Source organism: Microcaecilia unicolor, chromosome 7, assembly GCF_901765095.1.
Source record: "Microcaecilia unicolor chromosome 7, aMicUni1.1, whole genome shotgun sequence".
NCBI classification, from domain to species: domain Eukaryota; kingdom Metazoa; phylum Chordata; class Amphibia; order Gymnophiona; family Siphonopidae; genus Microcaecilia; species Microcaecilia unicolor.
Genome location: NC_044037.1, coordinates 34,315,461 through 34,338,350, shown reverse-complemented (window position 1 = coordinate 34,338,350; position 22,890 = coordinate 34,315,461). Strand labels below are relative to the sequence as shown.

At 43.3% G+C, this 22,890-nt stretch overlaps 1 protein-coding gene across 1 annotated transcript in view; it reads left to right on the top strand.

The window, feature by feature from the left end:
- The window catches only part of AFF2 (AF4/FMR2 family member 2), a 572,314-nt gene that overhangs the window by 494,451 nt on the left and 54,973 nt on the right, over positions 1 to 22,890 (top strand). The window contains exons 13-14 of the mRNA XM_030209863.1: positions 15,836 to 16,052; positions 19,263 to 19,399. Of these exons, the coding sequence (XP_030065723.1) occupies positions 15,836 to 16,052; positions 19,263 to 19,399 (354 nt within the window). The remainder of the gene's footprint in view (positions 1 to 15,835; positions 16,053 to 19,262; positions 19,400 to 22,890) is intronic.

Here is a 22,890-nt window from a genome sequence, read left to right as displayed (position 1 = left end):
CCTTTGCTGGCTCTGGGATCCAAAATGGTACTACCGCTGGGTGGTCATATTTCCATGTAAGAGCAAATAACATGGTCTATAACAGTAATACTGCAAGACTACCTCTAGGGGTTGCCGGATCTGTTTTGGATGATGATACTAGAAATGGCAGGAGCAACTCAGAATCACTCATGCCCAGCCCACTAGAAACCAGGAAATTTCAAAGATATGCCCAGGGTGGCATTCAGGAAGGTGGGGGCCTGAGAGAGTTAAAACATTGGTGAGTGCTTCCAGTGGGGGAAAGAGAACTTCTAGGTGGGGATTCAGCTCTTGGGGGGGGGGGGGGCACCTTCAGGTTGAAGGGCTCTGGTTAGGGGGCTTGATTTGGGGGAGGGCGCAAGATGGAGTTAGAGCTCAGTGGGGGCACTCTAACACATTTATTTGTTAAAGTTGCCAGTCACCTTAAGATGCAGCCATGAAGTATTAGGTCTCAGGCTGGCAGGCCAATGATTCTGAACAGTAAAATGATCCCAGCTTTTTTCTAGGGTTATTTTATCAGTTATAATTTGGTTTGCAATGTGCTCCCTGTGTTCACTGCAAGCCGTGTTATAATATTTACATAGTAATAAGCTGCTTTGCATTCATTTGCATGTTTTGCATCTCATTACTATGTACATGCATTAGTACCCTTTAGCACACATTAAGGGGCAAATAACCGGGGTTTAGTGTCCTAACACAGCTTGTTAACATCCTCTCCCCTTTTAATATCTCACTCAGCAGTTAGAACAGATACATTGCTTTATTTTGCATGTTTCTTTTATTTCTATATTAAAAAAAAGCACCAAAAGAATAATACCAAAATGGGAATGAAAGTATCAAGAAATAGGGCGATTAGTATTGTAAAGTATCTGCATGCTGCAATTAAGTTCATTTTTATTTTAGTTTGGTCAAGGAATATACCCCCGTTGTATAGCATTTTCAGCCACTCTGTATTTTATTTGCAATCTACTTGGACACATCTGTGTGATGTTTACCTGCCAAGGAATACTGCAGTTTCCATTCCTCGCCCAGATAAAACCCATATTAAATCTTGTAGTGGTTCAAGCTGCTACACAGTGGGTAGTCTTGAAATATTCCCTGTTGATGAATCTGTGGTGTGGACATGATGTGGAAATACTTTTTGATTTCAAACTCTAGTTGGACTCATCTGGCAGTGGAAATGAATGACACAGCACAGTGTTCTAACAATATAAACAATCACTTAATCAATAAGACATGACAATCTGTACATAATTTATAAGATGTTAACGCACATTGTGGAGGAATGCTTTGAGACTGACGATCAAGTGTCTCAGCTATGACAAGAAATGAAATGAGCCTCGTAGTAAGACTACTAAAATGGAAAGAAAAGCATTTTTCAAATCTGTGTCTTAGGGTCGCAGGATTTTTATATCCTGTTACACAGGGGAGCTTCTCTGAGCCTTCTACAACAATAATTGGGGGGGGGGGGGGGCACAAGAGGGCAGCACCTCCAAATGCTTTAGATGCTGGTGATGGATTGGTTCTTATTCCCTTGCCACCAATTTGGCCCCTACCTCTTGCCCCCACCCAAATTTAGCATGCAAACTACATCTATGAATATTAATTAAAAAATTGTGCTCTTGCAAGCTGAGGGCAAATATGTTTATGGCCCTCAAAAAGTTACTAATTATTCAAAAGAATGGTTGTAGCATCCCTTTCTGTCGTCTGGGGGGTTCCCTTGATTTAAGGGGCCTCATCAGATGCTGAAAATGCAATTTAATTCAATTTATTTATTCTATTCTATTTATATTTATTTATCAGGATTTATTTTCCGCTTTCTTGAAGAAATTCATCCAAGGTGGTGTATAGCAAGAAGAAGCCAGACATAGGCAATAGACAATTGCAGCAATACAAATATTGAAATAACACATATTATGACATAGTATGCTACCTGTGGACCGTAACAGTTCACATCAGAGACTTCATTCACTGTAAAAACGGACTCGACATGAAATCGTGTTTCGGCCACAAGGCCTGCTTCAGGAGTCTCTAAACAAATGCAGAAAAGAACCGAGTACATATAAAAATATCATAATTCTTTTGTCTGCATCATCTTTCGTGTCACCCCCCGCTGTGTGTGTTTTCCTGTGACTTTGTGGCGGAGGATCTTCGTTCTTTTGTGCTTGTCGATTGATAGTACGCTACTTCCAATGTCAACATAACACACATTGAAACATCTTAATTCATGACATCAAACATATAAATGGCGAGTGACCGTACTCACTCGCAAATGTGCAGTAGAGACTTCCTTCTCTGCCCCGCCCCCGCTTCAATACGTGATGACGGGGGTGGGACAGAGAGGGAAGTCTCTACTGGCATGCTGCAGACGTCGGAACCGCTCCCCCTCCCCCGGAGTCACCGCCGCCGCCGCCCCCCTCCATGTGGCCCGAGCACTGTGAACTTAAATCACCACGCAGCAGCAGGCACATCGGCAAAGCTGCCGTCGGGCTTCCTTCTCTGCCTTTGTCCCGCCCGCCCTCGCCGACATTACGTCACACGAGGGCGGGACACAGGCAGAGAAGGAAGCCCACCCCGACGGCAGCTTTGCTGATGTGCCTGCTGCTGCGTGCTGATGTAAGTTTACAGTGCTGCTCGGGCCGGGTGGAGGGGCGGCGGTGGCGGCGACTCCGGGGGGGGGCTCGGAAACCCCCCCATTCCAAAACGGCTAGTAGAGCTATAAAGAGGAACATGTAGACAGATAAGGAGTTAAATATAAATAAGGGTGGCTTACTTAAGGAAAAATTGCACATGGAGACAGAAAAAGTACATGAAAATGATCTCAACTAGAAAAGAAGTAGATGAGCAAGTCGTGCTACAGTATGCACAGCTGGTGTTAGTCCCTGTGTGTATTACTGCTAGTTAGTTGCTTCTTCCATTAAAGGCTTGGGAGAGTAGCCAAGCTTTCATCTGCTTCCTGGAGCAGAGATAATCTTGCATTAAATGAAGGCTTTCTGAGAGTATGTCACAGCAACACCAAAGCAGACACTATTGGGTGCAAAAAAAGTCTTTTCATTCCAACAATCCCGACATGGCCACGTTTCGCCAAAAAGGCTGCATCAGGGGTATACATGAACGACTAACCGGGGACACACAGGACTTATCCCTGACAGTAAAACTGAGCATCCAAGATAACTTCAGCAGTATTTCAGTCACAGATGGCAGAGCAACAGCTTCATTCGTCTGCCATCTGTGACTGAGATACTGCTGAAGTCATCTTGGATGCTCTGTTTTACTGCCAGGGATAAGTTCTGCGTGTACCTGGTTAGTCGTTCACGCAGGGCCGCTGAGAGGGGGGCAGGGGGGACAAAATTCCCCGGGGCAGGGCCTCCAAGGGGGGCCCAGCACCGCAGTCCCACCCGCCCTCCGTCATCGACTTCCATGAGGGTGGGACACAGGGAGGGAAGGAGGCCCGAAGGGAGGCTGCGTGCAGCGCTTTCACAAGGAGGTAAGAGGCGCTGTGATTTCAATGCAGGGGGCCTGGCCCGGTGGCGGACAGAGGGGGGCGGGTGGAGGGGGGAGCGGCGACCTCAGGGTGGGGGGCGGCGGGGGCAGGGGCCTGGCCCAGTCTCTCGGCGGCCCTGCGTTCACGTATACCCCTGATGCAGCCTTTTTTGCAAAATGTGGCCACGTTGAAATTGTTTGAATAAAAGACTTTTGCACACCCAGTAGTGTCTGCTTTGGTGTTGCTGTGCTGTTCTGCTGCAAGACACACTAGTGCTTCTTTCTTGATCTACTTTTCTGAGAGTGTGTTCCAGGAGGATACTCTAGCAAGGCTTGTTGGCAGGTGCCACATTGCATGATTTGCTTTGGAGAGGGTGTGGTTATAATTACTCATTGGGAAGACCTTATTCACCTTGGAGGCGCATAGAGGAAAATTCTGTTCTTCAAGTACTCTGGCCCATTTCTTTTAAGGGCATTGAAGATCAGACATAGAGTTTTAAATATAGCTCTTTTTTATACTGGTAGTCAGTGAAGCTTTTGCAGAAATGGTGTGATGTGATCACATCGCTTATAACCTTCATCAGACTTTCTGCAGCATTCTTAATCAATTGTAGTTGGTGCAACCCCTTTGTAGTGATCCAGCATTGATGTTTTCATGGCAGGACCCACAGTGACAAAACTTGACTTGCTTTCTCAATGTATGGAGGAAGATGGCGTAATTGTCACAGATGATAGAGGCAACTCCTGAATCTTACTTGAATTTGGAGGATCACTGTAAATGTTGAGCCTAGCTGTACCCCAAGGTTCCTGACCTGTGATTTAAAGAGTATCAAGTATGTGACCTCTTGTGTTAGGGACCCACAGGAGCTCAGTTTTACTTGGTTTCTAGCACAGTTTGCTTTTTTAATGCACATTCTTGAATTGCTGTTAAACAGAGAGTTTATTCAAGGTTGCTGGTAAGTCTGGTTCAGTGGGTGTGAGTAGCATAGATGCAGAACTGAACATCCATTGACAGAATCAGCTCCGCTAGTGGCTTAAGGCAGATATTAATCAAAATGGTTTATCCCATTCTCTGCCTATGGAAAAATCCTTTTGATAAATCATACTTGGTATATCATATGTGATGTAATAGATTGTATGAGATGGATAATTATCACATTTGGCTACTGTGGGTTGACTGTGTCCTATAAATGTTTGTTTATAGTTAAACTATAAGACTTGCCCATATACAGTGGGGGAAATAAGTATTTGATCCCTTGCTGATTTTGTAAGTTTGCCCACTGACAAAGACATGAGCAGCCCATAATTGAAGGGTAGGTTATTGGTAACAGTGAGAGATAGCACATCACAAATTAAATCCGGAAAATCACATTGTGGAAAGTATATGAATTTATTTGCATTCTGCAGAGGGAAATAAGTATTTGATCCCCCACCAACCAGTAAGAGATCTGGCCCCTACAGACCAGGTAGATGCTCCAAATCAACTCGTTACCTGCATGACAGACAGCTGTCGGCAATGGTCACCTGTATGAAAGACACCTGTCCACAGACTCAGTGAATCAGTCAGACTCTAACCTCTACAAAATGGCCAAGAGCAAGGAGCTGTCTAAGGATGTCAGGGGCAAGATCATACACCTGCACAAGGCTGGAATGGGCTACAAAACCATCAGTAAGACGCTGGGCGAGAAGGAGACAACTGTTGGTGCCATAGTAAGAAAATGGAAGAAGTACAAAATGACTGTCAATCGACAAAGATCTGGGGCTCCACGCAAAATCTCACCTCGTGGGGTATCCTTGATCATGAGGAAGGTTAGAAATCAGCCTACAACTACAAGGGGGGAACTTGTCAATGATCTCAAGGCAGCTGGGACCACTGTCACCACGAAAACCATTGGTAACACATTACGACATAACGGATTGCAATCCTGCAGTGCCCGCAAGGTCCCCCTGCTCCGGAAGGCACATGTGACGGCCCGTCTGAAGTTTGCCAGTGAACACCTGGATGATGCCGAGAGTGATTGGGAGAAGGTGCTGTGGTCAGATGAGACAAAAATTGAGCTCTTTGGCATGAACTCAACTCGCCGTGTTTGGAGGAAGAGAAATGCTGCCTATGACCCAAAGAACACCGTCCCCACTGTCAAGCATGGAGGTGGAAATGTTATGTTTTGGGGGTGTTTCTCTGCTAAGGGCACAGGACTACTTCACCGCATCAATGGGAGAATGGATGGGGCCATGTACCGTACAATTCTGAGTGACAACCTCCTTCCCTCCGCCAGGGCCTTAAAAATGGGTCGTGGCTGGGTCTTCCAGCACGACAATGACCCAAAACATACAGCCAAGGCAACAAAGGAGTGGCTCAGGAAGAAGCACATTAGGGTCATGGAGTGGCCTAGCCAGTCACCAGACCTTAATCCCATTGAAAACTTATGGAGGGAGCTGAAGCTGCGAGTTGCCAAGCGACAGCCCAGAACTCTTAATGATTTAGAGATGATCTGCAAAGAGGAGTGGACCAAAATTCCTCCTGACATGTGTGCAAACCTCATCATCAACTACAGAAGACGTCTGACCGCTGTGCTTGCCAACAAGGGTTTTGCCACCAAGTATTAGGTCTTGTTTGCCAGAGGGATCAAATACTTATTTCCCTCTGCAGAATGCAAATAAATTCATATACTTTCCACAATGTGATTTTCCGGATTTAATTTGTGATGTGCTATCTCTCACTGTTACCAATAACCTACCCTTCAATTATGGGCTGCTCATGTCTTTGTCAGTGGGCAAACTTACAAAATCAGCAAGGGATCAAATACTTATTTCCCCCACTGTATGAACTGGTCTGTTTCATTGGAACCATAGCCCAATCTACAGTTAAAGTACTGTGTTAAAAAAAATTATCATACGTCAAAATGCTACATTTGCTATATGGAACTACAAATCATATGCAGAATAAAATCAGGTTAGTGTTAGAAGATACTACATTTTAACAGCATATCTAATGATTTTTTAGGTTTGAGAATGTCATCTATACTCCAACTAATACATTCTCCAAGTATATAGCTTAACCAATTTGTATGAACTACCTCTTTGGGAATAATGAAATATTCATGAGTTCAATTCATTATACTTCACATAAACATAATCTTTACCCTAGTAAATGTACAGTAAATGAAAACCATCAGAGAATGTCAAACAATACATATTTTGTAGCTTCTGCAATGGTGGTGGCACTATTGCAAATTCTTAAGCTAGACCACCCAAAGCCTTGAGGGAGTCTATAGAGGCACTGCCACTTCATCACGGTGTCAGTGTTACCTTAAAACCCCTAGCCCTGCCCAATGGGGGAAGTGACATGGAAGGGGTGGAGCCAGGAGGGCATGACCCAGGAAATATAAAACACTGGGGCAGACATAGGTTAAAGGAGCCCAGAGGAAAGCAGCGATGGCCACTTCAGATGCCTTCACCTTGAAGCTGCGAAACTGCAACCACTATTTATTTATTTATTACATTTGTACCCCGCGCTTTCCCACTCAAAGCAGGTTCAATGCGGCTTACATAGTAATTGGGATTACAAAGTATTGGTGGAGAGAAATAAGTTGAGTATTATCGGAGTAATAAAAGAAATAGGAATGTAGAAATGCAGGGATGAGGGGAGTAGGAGAAGTATGAGCAAGGGTAAGTGAGCAATTGGAGGGTAGATAAGGCGGAGGGGAATAGGCAAGAGTGAAGGGAGTAGGAGAGGTGTGAGCAAGGGTAGGTGAGCATTGGGGGAGGGGTCGATGAGGCGAAAGGGGATAGAACAGGGGATAAGCAGGCGGGAGATGTAGTCTAGGTCGTTGTCATTGTCTCCTGGGTATGTGATGAATAGATGGGTTTGTGGGAATTAATCTGGATCGTTTGGGTAGGCTTCCCTGAACAGATGGGTTTTTAGTGATTTCCGAAAGGACAGATGGTCACTGAGTGATCGGATTGGTCTGGGGAGGGCATACCAGAGTTGACTGCCTAAGAAGGAGAAGTTGGATCCATAATAGGTTTGCGTCCACTACATTCAGGTAGGCCGATATCAGCTTGGAACCGTTTGCGTTTTCATCTGGCTGGCAAAAAATCTGTTTAAAAAGCCTCCAGCATCATTTAAGTGGCTGAACATATGTATAAAGTAAAAAAAAAAAAACGTGGGCCTGTGCTTTACTCTGTCCAGTGGCAGCAGCTATTGAAAATCTGGTCTACTGTTTGCCAGATCTCAGGGGCAAGGAGCTGAGACTTTATACAGATGTGACAGATAAAGGAACAGCACACCCACAGACTGAACTTAAGATTATATTTTAAAGAACTTTAGTCAGCCCGGAAAACAATAAATAGCATATTCCAAGGTATGAAATAGACAAATAACATGTATGAAAGAAATCATAAATCCATTAAAAAAGGTCCAGTGGCTATGTTTCAGCACAGTTGCCTGCATGAGGAATACTAACCTTTCAAACTGCGCAGAGTTAAAATAATATGTTAACTGTAATGATGACAGCTGTGTGCTATGGATGCCTAAGATAGTCATTACCTTAATATGTATACATTTATTTATTTATTTTTATTTATTGCATTTGTATCCCCCATTTTCCCACCTCTTTGCAGGCTCAATGTGGCTTACAATACATTCACCTTATTTGAGCTCTTTTTAATTGAAACATATTTTTAAAGCAAGCTGAAATTGGTCAAGAGAAAAACAAACTCACACAGATATTTTCTAACATGCTAGATTTGTAATCAATCTTTATTGGAGCTAAATTGCTTCATAGAACAATACTAACTTACTAAGTGTAAAAGTGCCTGGAAAATGCATATCCAATTGAAGAGATTAAGGACTCAATTCTGTAAGGATGCCCCAAAATATCTAAATTAGCACTATTCTATAAACAGCGCTCTAAGTTGGGCATCTTTTATAGAATAGCACTTAGCGCCGTGATCTGCGTCCCAGGGGCGTAGCTATGTGGGGCCCCTGTAGATTTAGCCATGCCCCCCCCCTTTCAGATCCACACAGAAAACGTTACGCACACATCTGTATAGAATAGCGACTGTTATTGCCAGTTAGCACCAATAATTGATTGTTAGTGGCCAATTATCGGCTCGTTAATGGGCTCGTTAAGCAATTAAATTGTGTGCACAATTTTCAGTGCTATGGACTAGTTTCTATATATGATGCCTAAAAATCCACGTGGAAAAGAATATACACCTAGGCCTAAATTTCCACGCAGATTATAGAACACACCAAGTCCCCATCCACACGATTAAATTTGGTTGTGGGCAGTTACACCAAGTAAACCTTGTTGTAAATGCTGATGCCTAAATTAGGCGCAGACTGGGTGTATTCTATAACAATGCGCATAGATTTGTGACATGCCCATGGCCACACCCACTTTTCAACTAGGCGACTTAGAATTTACACGCATCATGTTACAGAATATGCTTAGACAGTTGTGCGCATAAATTCTAATTAATGCCAATTAGTGTCAATAATTGTGTGCTAATTAGGATGCAAAGAACAAATTATAAAGAAACTTCAGACCGCTCAAAACACGGCAGCCAGGCTTATATTTGGAAAATACGCGATTTGAAAGCGTCAAACCCCTCCAAGAAAAACTGCAGTGGCTCCCAATCAAAGAACGTATTGCTTTCAAAATCTGCACCCTAGTTCATAAAATTATCTACGGCGAAGCCCCGGGATACATGACAGACCTCATAGACCTACCAACCAGAAACACAACAGGATCAACACGAACATACCTAAATCTCCACTATCCAAGCTGCAAAGGACTCAAATACAAATCAACCTATGCATCCAGCTTTTCCTACATAAGCACACAACTATGGAACGCATTACCAAAAGCCGTGAAAACAACTTACGATCACCTAAACTTCTGGAAATCATGAAAAACTAACCTGTTCAAAAAGGCATACCCTATCGACCCAACTTAAATGCCTGTACCCTGCAACACAACGAAACCAAAGCTCGTAATGGACATATAATAACTCTTCCTCTCTACGATTCTCTTCCTCAATACAATTCCCTAATGTGTCTGTACACACAAACTTTATTCTACCACAACATTACTGTATTTATTCATACCGAAATTGGCGAACGCCTTTACGGTACTATGTAACCCACATTGAGCCTGCAAATAGGTGGGAAAATGTGGGATACAAATGTAACAAATAAATAAATTATCAGCACTGATTGGCTTGTTAACTAATTAACCCCTTTGTTTACTAAGCTGTTCTAGCAGCTGCTGTGCGCTAATGGTGACACAACCCGTTCACTTTTTTGGGATCTTGCACTGTTGGAAACAGGATGCTGGGCTTGATGGACCATTGGTCTTTCCCAGTATGGCAATACTTATGTACTTATGTAAGTAGACATACGTGGTAATTGCTCAGAATCTACATGTGACAAAGACAGTGTTGTACCAACTAAGTTAAAGTGACCGTGGATTGAACACAATAGAGTGATGACTTCTTTCAACATCTTCATACTCAAAGATCAAGAAAAGAAATTATTACAAAAAGAGAGATATTGTTATGGTAATTTCATTTCTTCATCTCAGTTCTAAAATGGAATGTATAGCATGTGGGCACTTGGAAATAATAGTAAACGAATCCCTTCCTGACGTATGTAGCCATTGAGCCACATGAGATCTTCCTTTTAATTTGTCTCCTTTTCTATTCCTCTACAATGTGCAATGCAGTCTACACTAGTGGTTCTCACTGGTGTTCGAGTATCCCTTAAACCTGGAGCGGGCCTGACTCAACCATTAGGCACGACTAGGCAGTTGCCTAAGGCACCAAGTTCGGGGAGGAGGGGAGAACCAAAGAGCAGCTACAGTCATAGCAAAATAAGAGGTCCTGACAAACACACAAGCTCAAAAAACAAAAGGTTCTTTTACTGTTAGGGAGGGGGGCAGTTTTCAAGTAGCCCATTTACCCAAATTATTCCAGGAAGGGTGGTTTTGGGGCAGTCAGATTGCTGTGCAAAGGGAGGGGGGACCAAGGGGTGTAAGGGATAATTTGGGAAGGGGGAGACTAAGGATAAAGATTTGCCTAGGTTGCCAAATATTCTTGCATCAGCCCTGCCCTATCAAACTGCAAACCTGGAGGGACACAACCCTGTCAGATCTTCAGGAGATTCTTAATAAATACGCATGAGATTTATTTATTTATTTGTTACATTTGTATCCCACATTTTCCCACCTTTTTGCAGGCTCAATGTGGCTTACATAGTACCGTAAATGGCGTTAGCCGATTCTGGTATGAACAAGGTGATATTGAGATACAGTAAAGACCATTGGGGGGAACTTAGGGAGAGGAAGGATTGAGATATGTCCAGTTACGGTCTTTGGTTACGTTATGTCGCTGGTATCCCTTGCCAGTCAGGATTTCAGGATATCCAAAATGGAGTATGCATGAAAGATCTGCATATAATAGAGGAAGTGTATGCGAATCAAGATCATGCATATTCATTGTGGACATCCTGAAAATCTGACTGGCAAGGATGTATTTGCACGCAGTGGAGGCAGTGCATCAGATACAGTGGGGGAAATAAGTATTTGATCCCTTGCTGATTTTGTAAGTTTGCCCACTGACAAAGACATGAGCAGCCCATAATTGAAGGGTAGGTTATTGGTAACAGTGAGAGATAGCACATCACAAATTAAATCCGGAAAATCACATTGTGGAAAGTATATGAATTTATTTGCATTCTGCAGAGGGAAATAAGTATTTGATCCCTCTGGCAAACAAGACCTAATACTTGGTGGCAAAACCCTTGTTGGCAAGCACAGCGGTCAGACGTCTTCTGTAGTTGATGATGAGGTTTGCACACATGTCAGGAGGAATTTTGGTCCACTCCTCTTTGCAGATCATCTCTAAATCATTAAGAGTTCTGGGCTGTCGCTTGGCAACTCGCAGCTTCAGCTCCCTCCATAAGTTTTCAATGGGATTAAGGTCTGGTGACTGGCTAGGCCACTCCATGACCCTAATGTGCTTCTTCCTGAGCCACTCCTTTGTTGCCTTGGCTGTATGTTTTGGGTCATTGTCGTGCTGGAAGACCCAGCCACGACCCATTTTTAAGGCCCTGGCGGAGGGAAGGAGGTTGTCACTCAGAATTGTACGGTACATGGCCCCATCCATTCTCCCATTGATGCGGTGAAGTAGTCCTGTGCCCTTAGCAGAGAAACACCCCCAAAACATAACATTTCCACCTCCATGCTTGACAGTGGGGACGGTGTTCTTTGGGTCATATGCAGCATTTCTCTTCCTCCAAACACGGCGAGTTGAGTTCATGCCAAAGAGCTCAATTTTTGTCTCATCTGACCACAGCACCTTCTCCCAATCACTCTCGGCATCATCCAGGTGTTCACTGGCAAACTTCAGACGGGCCGTCACATGTGCCTTCCGGAGCAGGGGGACCTTGCGGGCACTGCAGGATTGCAATCTGTTATGTCGTAATGTGTTACCAATGGTTTTCGTGGTGACAGTGGTCCCAGCTGCCTTGAGATCATTGACAAGTTCCCCCCTTGTAGTTGTAGGCTGATTTCTAACCTTCCTCATGATCAAGGATACCCCACGAGGTGAGATTTTGCGTGGAGCCCCAGATCTTTGTCGATTGACAGTCATTTTGTACTTCTTCCATTTTCTTACTACGGCACCAACAGTTGTCTCCTTCTCGCCCAGCGTCTTACTGATGGTTTTGTAGCCCATTCCAGCCTTGTGCAGGTGTATGATCTTGTCCCTGACATCCTTAGACAGCTCCTTGCTCTTGGCCATTTTGTAGAGGTTAGAGTCTGACTGATTCACTGAGTCTGTGGACAGGTGTCTTTCATACAGGTGACCATTGCCGACAGCTGTCTGTCATGCAGGTAACGAGTTGATTTGGAGCATCTACCTGGTCTGTAGGGGCCAGATCTCTTACTGGTTGGTGGGGGATCAAATACTTATTTCCCTCTGCAGAATGCAAATAAATTCATATACTTTCCACAATGTGATTTTCCGGATTTAATTTGTGATGTGCTATCTCTCACTGTTACCAATAACCTACCCTTCAATTATGGGCTGCTCATGTCTTTGTCAGTGGGCAAACTTACAAAATCAGCAAGGGATCAAATACTTATTTCCCCCACTGTATGCTGTATCTTATACATATTTATGCGTCGGCGTTTGACGCTGGGAATGAGTGCCTGTGGACGTTTGAGTTCCTTCCCATCTTGTATCCAGGAAAACTGTATAGTGATAAATTGAACCCGACTCCTGAAGACGCTCCAGTAGCGAAACACAGTCTGTAGAGTTTGGGGTGATTTACAGCGGATGGATTATGGCCCATGGATCACGTGGAGATTTGTTAAAAGCTGGGTGTTGCGATTCTACCACTAAGCCTTGAACCATAAACACGGTGGAATGATATCAGCGGGCAGGTGCAATCAAGATAAGGAGCACTAGTTTGTGGAGTTAATCCATGGCTGGTTAAGAACTCATTGTGAACTCATTACCAGATCTGGGATTGGAGTTCAATGTTGACAGGAAACAACATAAACACTGCTCAGTTGTATGTTAATGACTATGTTGAGATAATTGACTGGTGGAGTTGGCATTCACTGAGAAGAAACATTTGGACTATTAATACTACTAGGTTTGTGGTGTGGTAGATAGCCAAAAGTTGTATTAGTTAGCAGTCTCTACGTAGTAGATGGTATGAACGTGGATGAATGGGTGGTATGAATGTAGGCATTTGTATTATTGTGTTGTGGAATATTGATTGCTATAAAGCATATATAAAAAATAAAAGCTAAGGATAACTGTGTATATGTTGATATTGATAATACATATTTATTAGGGATTTATTGAAACCCATACAGGTTTGTTACTCTCCAGAATTGCACTTTGACACCTCTGCCTTAACTGATCTGGTTTTAAGGATATCTACAATGGATATGCATTTATTTATTTATTTATTGCATTTGTATCCCACATTTTCCCACCATATGGCAGGTTCAATGTGGTTTATATATTGCTAAAAAGGCGGTTACAAAATTTAGATTTGTAGAAGTCTAGTACATAATACAGAAGTACAATAAACAATTTGATATTGATACATTCAGTGGTGGCAATGCATGCAAATATATGACCCTGCATATTCATTTTGGATATCCTGAAAACCAGACTGGGTAGGGGATACTCACAGACCAGGTTAATTGTCTCTGTTGTTTCTGCCCTACACTGTTGGGCAGTGGGGAGGAGATAGTCCTTATGTAAGCTAACAGTGATCGTTTTTAAAATTTCATGATGTGGTACAGTCTGTATTCAGAATATGCAAACAGTCATCGATTATGTACTGCACAGAGTCTAAAGCGCAATCCTGTGTGATGGGAAAGTCATTTAAACGCTTGGCTCTTTAGGAAGGAATCTATTTAGGGTACAAGGAGTGCAAAAGGCAGGCAGTTTGCCTACACAGTCATGAAATAGGCCTATGCAATTTCTAAGGATTTGATTTCCTTAGAGAAATAAAATTAAACAGAGGAAACTGACAGGAAAACAATTTGCAGAGTTTTGCGTCTGAGTGCAACATTTCAGAGTCATACACAAGTTCTGGAGTGCTTTTGATTGCACACTATTTTTCTGTGGAATTATGTCCTTTTTGCAAGTTAAAGGAAATTAAATCTGTGGGTCAAAGATGCATACTTTCAAAATTATTTAAACCACCTAGAAGAATTTCATATAGATATAAACATATAGATATATTGCTCTGATCTGAAATCTGGCCCTTAAATAATAAGCCTTCTAATAAATTATCAAATGTGCTTTCCATGTACATCAATCTATACAGCTGTGCAGCAGGTCTGTGAATCATATTTTACAGTAGTTAGTATAAGCATATTCTAGTGTTATTCAATTAGGCCAAACTTTATTAGCATAGAACTAAAAGAGCTCTGAACTGCACTTAAGTTAATCATGTTTGTTATGCTTTTCACCAAATGCATGCATAATGGGTCAGGTCTATAACAGGGTACCTGCAATAAGGTGTCTGGAGGGCCTGCAGTAAGGGTCTATTCTATGAATGAAAGGAGGCACCCAGTTTTGTGCTAGTGTCTTAACTGTGAACCACCACAGAACCGGACTGTTAGGTGTTAGTGGTATGCAAGATCCATTTGTGTTTGTACTGCAGTGGCGGCCCCACCATTAGGCCAACTGAGGCAGGGGCCTCAGGTGGCACTCTCCATGGAGCGGCATCTTCCCCCTTCCCTCTTCAACCCTCTTCTCCAACTGAGGCAGTGGCTGCGATTCCCTTAGGCTGCCCTGCCACAGGCACTGGCCTCTTTTCCCTACTGAGGTCCACCTCTTGATGTAACTTCCTGTTTCCTCAGAGGTGGGACGCAGTTGAGTGAAGAGGCCTATGGGAATTGCTGCCCACTACTGACGTTTGGAAAAGAAAAAAAAAAGGTAAACGCAGGGAAGAGAGTTGAGAAGGGAAGGGGGGAGATGCCAGGCGGGGGTAGGGCAGCCATCTCATCCCTGCCTCAGGTGGCAGATTGCCTTGGGGTGCCCCTGTTGTACTGACTCCAGTCTCTTTGGGGGTATAAGGAGCCACCTATGTAGAATCCTGGCATAACGGGGTAGATACATGCTTAAAATTTAGGCATAAGCGCTTATGCCAGCCATAGAGCTGATGTACTGTAAATGTGAGTGCTTAAGTGCGGCATTTACAGAATACCATAAGTTAATATGCATAAGTGGGAGTCCCTGCGTATTCGGTGCCCCTCTGTATAGTCCTTGCAAATGTGGTATGTAATTTAAGTGAGTATTTGCAGAATAGCAGGTGACATGCTGGCAAATGCATGTGTAAGTGTGTATGTACATGTGTATATGCTAGTATTCTAAACATGTAATATGCACCAAATATGTGCATTCAATCTAAGATAAAAATAATGTGGTAAAAGCAGTTAGCTTAGCAGGGTTTAAAAAAGGTTTAGAGAATTCTTAAAAGAAAAGTCCATAAGCCAATATTAAGATGGACTTGAGAAAATCCACTGCATATTCTAGGATAGGCAGCATAAAATCTGTTTTGCTGTTCTGGGTTCTTGCCAGGTACTTGTGACCTGGATTGGCCGCTGTTGTAAACAGGATACTAGGCTTGATGGACCTTCAGTCTGTCCCAGTATGGCAAAGCTTATGTTCTTATGTAAAGACTATAAGTAAACAATGAATAAAGTTATTTTCAAATACAAGTTGATAAATAGACTGCTGTACAAGGAGTAAGACCAGAAGAAATAATGAAATCATAAACTTTCCATTTCTTAAGTCTCTCAGCCAGACGGATGACTAAGAAAAGGGAAGAGAAGCTGTTCCCTCCTCCGTTGTCTCCACTAATGGATGACTCAGTCCGGAAGCAGCACACCAGCAGCAGTGGCAGCTTCGGTCAGGAGAGTGGCAGCCTGCACTCACTACACACCAGCGGCCCTTCCTCCTCCAAACACAGAAAAACCGAGATCAAGTCGTCTAACTCTAAAGGCATCTGTGTGAGTAGCCTTCTGCATTTCTGGAGTTACAGGAGAGAAAACAACAGTACCTAAGCTTTGTCCTATCTTGATCTTATTTTATCCCTTTCTAGCTCTCTGAATTCCCCTTATCGAAGAGCATAGTTTTGGTTTACAGTGGCTAGGAGTTAAGGATCTGAGCTCTGTAGTGTCAACTTCTCTAAGACCTGTTTTATGGCTTGCAGTGGACTTGAAAAATATTTGATAGATGAGGTTCAGGTATGAAGTTGACAAGATCTGATCCCCCAGGCTTTAATATATAAAGAATGCTACAGCTGACCATCTACAATGTTTTCATGTATCTGTATAAATACCCTCAAATTCCTTTCAGCTATGAATGTATTTTATCTGCCATATTTAGGAAAGTGCATCCTAAATCCTTCCTTTGTAAGAAAGCTTTTCCTAGCTATCCTTATCAATGCAGAGCTGATTTGTCCAAATTAACTTTGCATATACCTTTCTGTTCTTGCCTACGAACTGACCAGTCCACATTCTGAACTCAGCTTTGAGTGGGGATTAGGCCTTTCTCTGATAGAGCAGTGAAATTGTTCCAGTAGTACTGAGAAGCCTATTAGCACTTACTGGGCCTTTTCCTAAAGTGTATTAAGCATCTAGCTAAAAGTCAGCACAGTGGTTTTAGGTTTTGCACACTTACGGCCTTATTTTCGAAAGTGATGGGCGCCCATATTTCGACCCAAATCGGGAGATGGGTGCCCATATCGCGAAGGCGCCCAAATCGGTATAATTGAAAGCCGATTTTCGGCGTCTTCAACTGCACTCCATCGCGGGAACGAACAAAGTTGACGGGGGGCGTGGTGAAGGCGGGACTGGGACGTGTTTATCAACCGAGGAGAGATGGGCGCCTTCGGCCAATAATCGAAAAAAAAGGGCGTCAGAAGCGAGAATTTGGGTCGCTTTTGCTGGACCCTTTTTTTTCACGACCCAAGTTGCAAAAAAGTGCCCCAACTGGCCAGATGACCACCGGAGGGAATCAGGGATGACCTCCCCTGACTCCCCGAGTGATCATTAACCCCCTCCCACCACAAAAAATTAACTTTAAAAACTTTTTTTGACAGCCTGTATGCGAGCCTCAAATGTCATACCCAGCTCCCTGACAGCAGTATGCAGGTCCCTGGAGCAGTTGTTAGTGGGTGCAGTGGACGTCAGGCAGCCGGACCCAGGCCCACCCCCTCCCACCTGTTCCACTTGTGCTGGTTAATGTTGAGCCCTCCAAAACCCCCCAAAACCCACTGTACCCACATGTAGGTGCCCCCCTGCATCCCTTAGGGCTATGGTAATGGTGTAGACTTGTGGGTTTTGGGGGGGATTTGGGGGGCTCAGCACACAAGGGAAGGGTGCTATGCACCTGGGAGCTATTTTAATTTTTTTTTTTAATTTGTAAAAGTGCCCCCTAGGGTGCCCAGTTGGTGTCCTGGCATGTGAGGGGGACCAGTGCACTACGAATCCTGGCCCCTCCCACGACCCAATGCCTTGGATTTGTTCGTTTTTGAGCTGGGCGCTTTCGGTTTCCATTATCGCTGAAAACCGATAGCGCCCAGCTCAAAAACGCCTAAATCCTAGGCATTTGCCCCGCACAACCCGTGTTATCGAAAAAAAGATGGGCGCCCATCTTTTTTCGAAAATACGGTTTGTCCCGCCCCTTCGCATGGCCGCCACGGAGATGCCCCTCCACTTCATGCACTGTGGCATTCATTCTATAACTGTGTATGTATATTTAGGGTTCTAGAGGGTGCCTATGTAGTACCTATTCTGTAAAGGAAAGTAGGTCTGGTAGGGTAGACACCCCAATTTGTTTAAAATGCACTGAAGGACATAACTCTTGTTTTTTTGGTCATACCACAAAATTAAAGGCTTTTGGCAGGCAGTCTTTCATTATGAGCATAATTTATACTCCTAAATTATGAGCATAATCTATTAGCATACAGCATGCTCGTAATTTAGGCACATAAATTATTCTTATAAATTTAGGAGCATAACCTTTATAGAGTAAGGAAGATTGGTGGTCTAGTTTATTCCTCTCATGTTGGTGGGCTTGCTCTTGGACAAATATGAAGCCTATTCTATATCCTCACGTTCTAAAATCCCCCTAACGTGCAACTCTAAAGGGTGTGTGGACAGGGGAGTGGCGGGGGCATTCATAAAAGTTGCACGTGGTGTTATAGAATAGCGCCATTTCCACGCCAAAATGCCCACAGTTAGGCTACAAAATACAAAATCACTTCTAGGGAATACACAATAGCTGAAAAAGTTAAAATCCATTGTTCAAAACCAGTAGGGGATGTAGCAGCCCCAACATAAATTTTTGTATAGATAATGGTTCCTCTTAGTTACCTGAGCAGTGGTACTCCCGCACCTAAGGGTCCTGGGGCAAAAAGAACTCTGAGCCTACCGTGAGGGGCTCTCGTTTGATGCCCAGGTACATCCAAGAGTGAACCAGAATCCAAGTTGAGTGTCCTATTAGAGCAAAATCAATAAATTTCAACAAAAAGTATGTACATCCACTACTGTCAATCATGTCTGTTATTAAGTTTATTTTATATCTTAAGTAACTTCTTCTCTTTAGAATAAGTCATTCAGAAGATGACACTTATGTGAAGCCAAAATGAAAGGGCTTTTTACTTTTTTTCAGAGTTAGGCTCCAGCGTGTAAATCTACGCACCGGGATTTATTCCACATTTTTGTTGGTGTAAACGGATGCGCGTAGTTTTAGGCGCTGAGATATCAACTAATCTTATTCTATAATCGGCGCCTAAATCTTAGTCAACATTGATTTCAGCACCAGTTTTTTAGGTGCCATGTATATTTCCTCACCCTATGCGCTGACCGCGAATATTCAGTGGGAGATAACTGGCTATCTCCCGCTGAATATTTGTGGATAGCCAGTTAAATAGCACTGAATATCAGCTGGATAACATTTTTATTTCATCTGTGACATTTTTGGAACTATAATGTAGCTAATTTCACGTTAAGAAGAATACAGCATCCATAATACCCATCATAACTGAACATACCCTAGTAAGTTTCTGTTAATTACAGTGAACAGATTGAAGAATTCTGCATATAAGGAAGTGGCAGCCCAGCTAAACCTACTGTCAAAACAGTAAACTTACTGTTCATTCAAGGTACTGAATATATATGTGAAACTGAGAGTTGTTTTTTTTTCTTTTACAGGAGGAAGACTCACATAGCAGATCTTCAAGCAGTATTCTTGACAACAGTCAACCAGATGTTGATACGTGGTCCACAGTACCTATTCTATCCAATGGGAATTTAGAATTGAGAAGACCGAAAATAACATTTAATGACATGTACGTTGATCCAGGGGCGTAGCCAGACTCCCAATTTTGGGTGGGCCTGGGCCTAAGATGGGTGGGCAGAAGAACCCCGCGTCGTCCCACAAGTGATTTGGTCTATCCCTCTTTTGCCTGCATGCCATATGCTGTCTCAAACATCCCCCCTCCCCCGCATACCTTTTAAATAGCAGATTTTCACCAGCAACGAGCAGCAACTAATACATACTGCTCATGTTAGCCCCACAGTCTTCTCTCTGATGCAACTTCCTGTTTCCGCCTAGGCAGGAATACATCAGAGGGAAGGCTGTGGGGCTGGTGCGAGCAGTATGTATCAGTCATTGCTCGCTGCAGACGAAGATCTGCTATTTACAAGGTATGCAGGAGGGACAGTTGTTGGGAGTTTTCAGCTGGTGGGGCTTGGGGATCCCTGCCAGCCACATCATAGGTGTGGTGCTACTGGGTGGGCCTGAGCCCAAAGTGGGTGGGCCTGGGCCCACCAAGGCCCACCCTTGGCTACCCCACTGCGTTGATCTATGTGTTCCTAACAAATACACAGTAAAGTCAAGGCAGGATTAATCCTTTGATGAGTTCTAGGTAAATAAGTACATTAGGCTCCACATTGTAATATAAAATGTATTTTAACACTCCCAAAAATAGGGCCTCTCCGACTTCAGAGGACGAAGCAGTAGGAAAATGCTCCGCTCACAACTTCTCCTGCTAACTGGTGGACAGTACTCAGGGGGTGGGGAGAACAGACAAACCTCAGCTGGCTGCAGTGACTGTAGGCCTGCCCCCTCCCTTCTTTCTCACAGCAGCTGACTTACCCACAGTTTGTCCCGAGAGCCACTGAATTATACGTCTTAAAGGGCCCATATTCAGTTTAAATTATGTGTTATGATTTTTAACATTTTATATGGTAATGCTCAGTTTTATATGTTAGAGCTAGCAGGTTTCCCTAATCTTGGTAGGTTAAGGGTATCTAGGAGCTCTTTTATTATTACAATATCCATGTCTAAAGAATGTTTGTCTGTTGGTATTTTCCACTACTTTTCCATTCACAGCTGCTCGTATTTGGAACACTCTACCAGTTCAGATAAAAATTATGACTAGTTATTGTTTATTATGAAAGTTTTTACAAACATTTTTGTTCTGGAAGTTTTTATTATGTTAATCATGGTGCCTCAGCTTAGAATTGTGCCTTTGTAAATTCTCCAGGAATTGCCTGGATTTTTAAAATCTGTAATCTACATAGAACTTTGAGGTTCTTGCGAACTATAAGAATAAATTGTATTGTATTATATGTTTTGGGCCCCAGGCATGGACCCATTTTGCCTATGCATTAATCCTGCCCTGAGTATAATAGTAAGATTCAGTGTCAAAGTTTTCCTTAGCTCCGTTTCTGTAGAATGAAGCTAAGTACTCGTAATTTCTCCGGTGACAGTGCAAAATCAGGCGCACGTTCACCTTGTAAATATGGCTATAGCAGCTGGAACTGATAAACGTGGAGTGTTCAGTCATGATAAACGTTGCCTTTCCTTCTTAATATTACCTAAATTCCTTTTGTTTCCTAGTAGTATTTTATTTATTTACTAGCCGTTCAGCCCGTAAAAACGGGCTAGTATAGGAAGGGGGGGGGGGGGTTGAAAGGCCCCCCCACCCCGCTGCCAAGTTCGCCCCCCCTCCCCCGGAGCCGTCGCCACCCACCTTCCACCCGGTCGGGCCCTCGCTTCGCTATTGAAACAGCAAGGGCACGCAGCACACAGCTCTACTGCTGAGCTGCCGTGGCCTTCCTTCTTCTTCTCTGCCTGTGTCCTGCCCTCGTGTGACGTAACATCGTCGAGGGCGGGACAGAGGCAGAGAAGAAGAAGGAAGGCCGGCGGCAGCTCAGCAGAGCTGTGTGCTGCGTGCCCTCGCTGTTTCAATAGCGGAGCGAGGGCCCGACCGGGTGGAAGGTGGGTTGGCGGCGGCAGCGACTCCGGGTGGGCGGAGCGTTAGCGACGGCGGTGTCCCTCGCAAATGTGCAGTAGAGACCCTCTCTGTTCCGCCCTCATCATCACGTATTGACGCGGGGGCAGGGCAGAGAGGGTCTCTACTGCGCATTTGCGAGTGAGTACGACACTCGCCATTTATATATATTGATTACATTTGTACCCCGCTGTTTCCAACATACAGCAGGTCCAGTGCGGCTTACATAGTACCATCAAATCCTCCATCTCCTGTCTTTTTCCAATCATAACCACAGGATAAGCACCCTTGGTAGTAGAGGCTAATTCATTAACTTGAATTTCATTTTTCATTTCATCTACCCTAAGACAATCTTTTACCACTGTAAAGTTTTCTTTACCTCGGCTGGCTATTTTATCTGACAATTATATTAAACTATACCCAGAATAGCTTTCAGCATCCCTAACTCCCCTTTATTAGTGGCCCTTTAAGTATTTTTTCCTAAAATGTGTGTATCTTTTTGGAGATAAGTTTCAAGTACTGACTCTTGGGGCCCTGTTTACTAAGCCACAATAAATGCGCGTTAGCATTTTTAATGCGCGTTAACCATGTACGTGCATTAACAGTGATCGCGCCTACAATATCCCTATAAGCGCCTACACGGTTAGCATGCATGCTAATTGTAAGCACGTTAAAAATTGCTAACACGTCTTATTAACAGGGCCCTTAGACTCAAAAAGGGCAATTTTATAAATTGACGCCCAAAGACAGGTGCCAATTATGCATGTAAATTACAGAATAATAGCACTTACATGCGTGATTGACACCACTAATTGGCATTTACACGTGTAAGTGCTAGGTGCTATTCTATAACATTTTCTGCCTTTTTGAAGGAATTCGCTCAAGGCGGTGTACAGTAAGAATAAATCAAACCTAAGCAATAGACAATTACAGCAGTAAAATTATTCAAATAACAATACAAAGTATGGCATAGTATACTACTTACAATGTCAACATAACAAATGATAAACATTTTAATAGACAGCGTAGGGTATAAGCAAAGATGGGACATATAGATAGATAAAAGAGAAAGAGCAGTTAGAAAATAAGGGGACTAATTTAAAAGAAAGTTGCACATGAGGTCAGAGAGGAGATTAAATATTATCTCAGCTAGGGTAGGAATGCATAAATGTCATTATCTCCTTGCTTCTAAGTGTGAGGAGGTATAAACATAAATGGAGTATAGGCAGAGCAAAAGCAGAGTAGGGCAGGAACAATGGACTTTCTCAGAAGAGCTGAGGCCAAAAGTAGTAAAATAAATTTTAAAATTATCCAAAGTAGCACACAAACATCTATCAGACCCGACACGGAACCATGTTTCGGCAATTTAATACCTGCCTCAGGAGTCGATATGTGTGAATGATAAATGAAAAATGTTCAGAATAACTTAAGCTCCACGTTGCACAAAAATGGAACTTCAACGATGCAAGAGCACATTTCCATATAGCAGTACCAATATGTGCCAAAGTATAGGTGGGTCATGGGTGTGGCTCTGTGATATG